The sequence below is a fragment of the Papilio polytes genome, unplaced genomic scaffold (genome assembly GCF_000836215.1).
Source record: "Papilio polytes unplaced genomic scaffold, Ppol_1.0 DF824180.1, whole genome shotgun sequence".
NCBI classification, from domain to species: Eukaryota; Metazoa; Arthropoda; class Insecta; order Lepidoptera; family Papilionidae; genus Papilio; species Papilio polytes.
In genome coordinates this window covers 2,537,219-2,541,856 of record NW_013525024.1, presented here as the reverse complement: position 1 = coordinate 2,541,856, position 4,638 = coordinate 2,537,219, and the positions used below count along the sequence as shown (strand labels likewise).

The 4,638-nt window shown below is 36.9% G+C and overlaps 1 protein-coding gene across 1 annotated transcript in view; it reads right to left on the bottom strand.

The window, feature by feature from the left end:
• Window positions 1-1,172: 1,172 nt before the first annotated feature.
• Window positions 1,173-4,638, bottom strand: part of LOC106111149 (solute carrier family 22 member 3-like) — a 6,432-nt gene continuing 2,966 nt past the window's right edge. Inside the window, exons 7-12 of the mRNA XM_013293144.1 lie at window positions 4,010-4,115; window positions 3,660-3,892; window positions 3,332-3,411; window positions 2,980-3,155; window positions 2,249-2,403; window positions 1,173-1,260 (exon numbers count right to left, since the gene is read on the bottom strand). Coding sequence (XP_013148598.1) covers window positions 1,212-1,260; window positions 2,249-2,403; window positions 2,980-3,155; window positions 3,332-3,411; window positions 3,660-3,892; window positions 4,010-4,115 — 799 coding nt within the window. The 3' untranslated portion in view covers window positions 1,173-1,211. The remainder of the gene's footprint in view (window positions 1,261-2,248; window positions 2,404-2,979; window positions 3,156-3,331; window positions 3,412-3,659; window positions 3,893-4,009; window positions 4,116-4,638) is intronic.

Genomic DNA, 4,638 nt, shown 5'->3' with positions numbered 1-4,638 from the left:
GTGGTTTTTTATGCTATTTTAGTTTTATGGTAAGTCTCCATTGTTGTAGCATCTGTGTGACAACGATTCCATTCTTCTCATTATCTTAGGAATTATAATTGGATGTAGTAACCTCCGCTAAGTCCTCTGCATCTTTGTAACATGTTCTATTCAAAAAAGTGGGAATGCAAAATATAATAAATTAATTCGGACACGCTCACTCGAACGCTGTATTGCCCCCTCTTGAGATCTGTCTATGTGGTCGTGGTATTGCACTGTGCGAGCCAGCCTATGCAAATTATTGTAAGCTCTAGTCTGAAAGATCTAGTTCTCATATTCTTGTAATATTTTTATTGAATCTCATTATCAAAAGAGATTCAATGCTGACTATACCATCAGATACAAAATTTTAAGGGTAGGCACCGCATCTGTAATTGCAGTTGTCTATGGGCAGCGTCACTTAGCGCATCACGTGGCCGCTGGCTCGTTTGCTACCATATAGTAAATATAACAAAAATGCAATAGTTAGATCCTATTCTAACAGCAAACAAAATATCGTACCTGTAAACGCCATACCACACTACATGCATTCATCAACCAAGCATTAATATTTACAAAGGACAGATGGCGCTGGAATGAAGCCATAACTTCATTAGGTAAGAAGGTTCGCCTTGACACCCCGCGTACGTTGCACCAAGATTAGATGGTCACTATCTACATGATCGCATTTAAACAAGGTTATGTGATAATATCGAACTGCAAGATATCATTATTTGTAAGACAATTGAAGACAATGTTTAACAATGCTGAACTTTTATCAAAGAGCCATTTTTTTATAAATGCGTTGGACGCGATCCCAGGCGTAAAATATTGTGTCTCGTTCCGTTGATGTGCCACCCCTAGCTTAGGGGCTACTTAACCTATTCTTACAACAAACTATTAACTATTCCGATTAATAATATAAAGTTTAAACTGCAAGGAAAAGGGTTGGTGGTGGTTATCATTACAATAATCTAAAATTATTTTCAAAAATCGATTATTTTTTATAATGCAAAATTAAACAGCAACAAAAATCCTAGTACGGTTGTCGATATTTTTAATTTTTGGAAAACACTTTTTTATGTTCAAAAACGTTTTCATTTTCAAATAAAACACCAAAATTCACTAAAGTTATTTGTCGTTTTAATGTATAGTAATGTAATATAGAGCACATGAAGATCCATGGACGGGTGTCAACTGCTCACCGGCTCACCAGATGACGCCTCGGTATCTCTATGTTTCCTAAACAAAAATAATTAAATAAAAAAAATGAACCGACAACTTTCTTTTAATACTACTGAGAATGTTGGTTTTTTGTTATCAAGAACATTTTTTTACTCTATGAAAGCCGAAAAAAAAACAAATGATGTAAAGAAATGTAAGCATTCTAATTCTGTAAAAACTGCCAAACATTGACTCTTAATATTACCAATTGTCACAATAAACCCTATTTGCGTGAATAACAAAAATATCTATACTAATATTATAAAGAGGAAATATTTGTATTTTTCTATGCATTGGAATAACTCAAAATCTACTGTCCGATTACATAAAATCTATAGGCTATGTTTTTTTATTATTTCCTAATTTACGCGGGCGAAGTCGCGAGCAACAGCTAGTCATTTATAGACTTAATTACTTTATTAATAAAATAAACACTATCACATGCTGCAAAGATAATCTAACCTAAATACTAAGTAAACACTACAAGACTGCATATCTATTGTTTCATTCAAGGTGCTGTCATAAAATATTACGCAAATTAAAAAAAAACAATATTCTCTATGACTTACGATTTAATTGGTCTGTTACGCACAAACTAACGTCGCGTGGACAAAAACAACAAACAAGAGACATCCGGCCGTTAGTTACGATTAACGAAAGCACGCAGTTAATTTGAATAATCGATTTAGCGCGGTCACCAAATTGTGTTACGAAAATAACTGCTACCTTGTTAGGAAGTACTTATTTTTTCCAACATAATTAGGCAAAGGACAATAACAAATACTGCCACAAGAAGTTGTACAATGGAATAGTTGCCAACGGGGACATTAGTAAGAAGCAATCGACAGTCTTACAAAATATGTGTGATAGTTAATCAAACGATTGACACTGAAAGCCGTGGTCACTAACGTACTTAGGATATGTTTTTTATACTAAATATATTTTTAAGGAAGACGTTAAAGGAATTTAATAGAGACAGTGTGAAGATAATTGACGGTATACTGACTGCAGAGAGCGCGCGGAGGCGGCGAGCTGGTGCCAGTCCTCCATGGTCTGCGGCATGCTGCGGCCCGCCGTCTCCGGCAGGAACAGCGCCGCCGCGCCCGACAGCGCCGCCAGCGCCGCCATTATCATCAGCGGCAGACCTTCCCACGCACGTTCCTGTAAACAAAGCAATTTTAGAAATACGAACATTTGTCTCCGATACTTTTTCCTTTTGTCGCTTATCTTTTTTGAGTGAATAGATTTAAGTAATGAAATATCGTCGTTGAAGTTTTAACAACACGTAAGTCACATTTTAGCCATTCTGATATTTTGATGCCATCCGCTAGAGAATCGGAGGACGCATCGTTACAGCCTCAGAAACACGTACTCTACATAAATGTGGTAACTTTACAAAATTATGCAGTTTTTTTTTTCTCGTCTGATAAGTTTCTTTTTTTTTCATACATGGTGTTAGAACTTCAACAAAGATATGCTATAATGAGCCTATGTTCTATCCCAAATTGTAATGTTTCTCTATGAGAAATTTAAAGTCGATCATAACAGAAATATACTAAGGCCTAATCACCCCTAAGTAAAGGGTGTAACACAGAAGCTCGGAAGCCGGGAATTAGACGTGGGGACGTATAGTGATGATAATGACAGCAGTTGTAGAGTTATTTAGTATCAAAAAGCCATCCTTGCATTTATCTTTGTAAAATATGTGTAGATCTGTAATATAGAGTGTATTCTTACCGAATATACAATGAAAGGCGAGACCACGAGGCCCGCGAAGGCGCTGATGTGCACGAGCGAGGCGCCGGCCGCGCGGCTGGCCGTGGGCAGCAGCTCCGGCGTCCACTGGATGACGGCGCCGTACGCCATGTTGATGAAGAAACGCGCCAGCGTCGCCACCGCCACTGTTGCTACGCCTAAAATAATAAATCTTCCTTTTTCAAAAAAAATTCATTTTTCCTAAGATAACTGTGAAGAAAAAGAGATTTAAGTCCTTAATGATCGTAAACTGTGTAGCTCAATTGTATTTCCAGAAGTTCACAAGAACATTGGTAGAAGTTTTGAAGTAAAGTGAATAAAAAATGTAAGTTACCGCGAGGAAGGAAGGCAGTTATTAGAGATAAAACGCCTGTCACCATAACAGGAGCAAAAACTAATTTCCGTCGACCGAATCTGGAAAAGAAAAATATAATTAAACATGGTACACACATTGTTGCTTATCTTACTAGTATTATAACTGTGAAAGTTTCGATGGATGTTTGTTAGAGTTTGTAGCCTAAACGGTTAAACGTATCTCAATGAAATTAGGAATAAACGTAGAAGATAGTCTGGAAGAACACATAGGCTACTCATTATTGTTTTTTCTACTTCCGCGCGAACGGAGTCGCGGGCGAAAGCTAGTATAACTTAATTTAACAAACCTGTCCAACAAAAACACCAATATACCAATAGACGGTATCTCTGATGCGGAGGTGATGGCGAAAGTGATGAACAGATCGAGGCCGAGGTTCTCCGACATTCGGATGATGCCGTCGAAAATCACCGCCACCGCCATAAAGGCAATCACCAAGAGAACCAGCATCTTGCGAAGAGCTGGTTCCTTTAGTAGCGTGAAAATATTCTCTTCTTTTTCGTTGTTAGTTATCCCAGCAAACTTGAAAAGAAATGAAGGATTATAATGGCTTAATAAGGTCGTTCCTAGAAGATTATGATCGTAGTTCTGTGAATTGGTAAGCAAATTAAAATACGCTAGTCTATTGTCAAAACTTACAATGAAATCATCCATCACTTGCTGCGGTATCTTAGTATTGTTAATTCTTTCGAATCTTTTCAGCAGCTTTACTGCATCGTCAATTCGACCCTTTGATACAAGCCACCTGAAAAATAAACAATTGAATTAAAGTTGCTTCTGCAAAGCTGGTTGTAAAGTGTTTGTTAGTTATGTATTGCTCAACCTATTTTTTTTATTTTATTCCTAATATCTATACATATAATAAAATTCGGGTGTCTGTTTGTAATACCAAAAGAAAAATTCTATATTTTAGGAAGATGATGTATTTGCTTTGCTGATAACGAAATTTGCATTTAAAAAATTTTTGCCTGTCTGTCTGTCTGTCCGCAAGCCACATTTGTGCCGGGTAATCTTTGCAACGGCTGAGCCGATATCAACCGGACTTTCACTAAAGAGTAAGATTTCGTGAACATGATGTATTTGGTTTGCTGATAACGAAAATCGCATTTAAAAACATTTTATCTGTGTCTGTCGGCAAGCCGCGTTTTAGTAGCTGACAAAGACGGGCATATCATAGGTTTATACTTTTTATATTAATATTAATTTTTTACTTTATATTAATATTGACGAAGTCGGGGGCAACAGCTAGTATTAATTGCAATCATCAA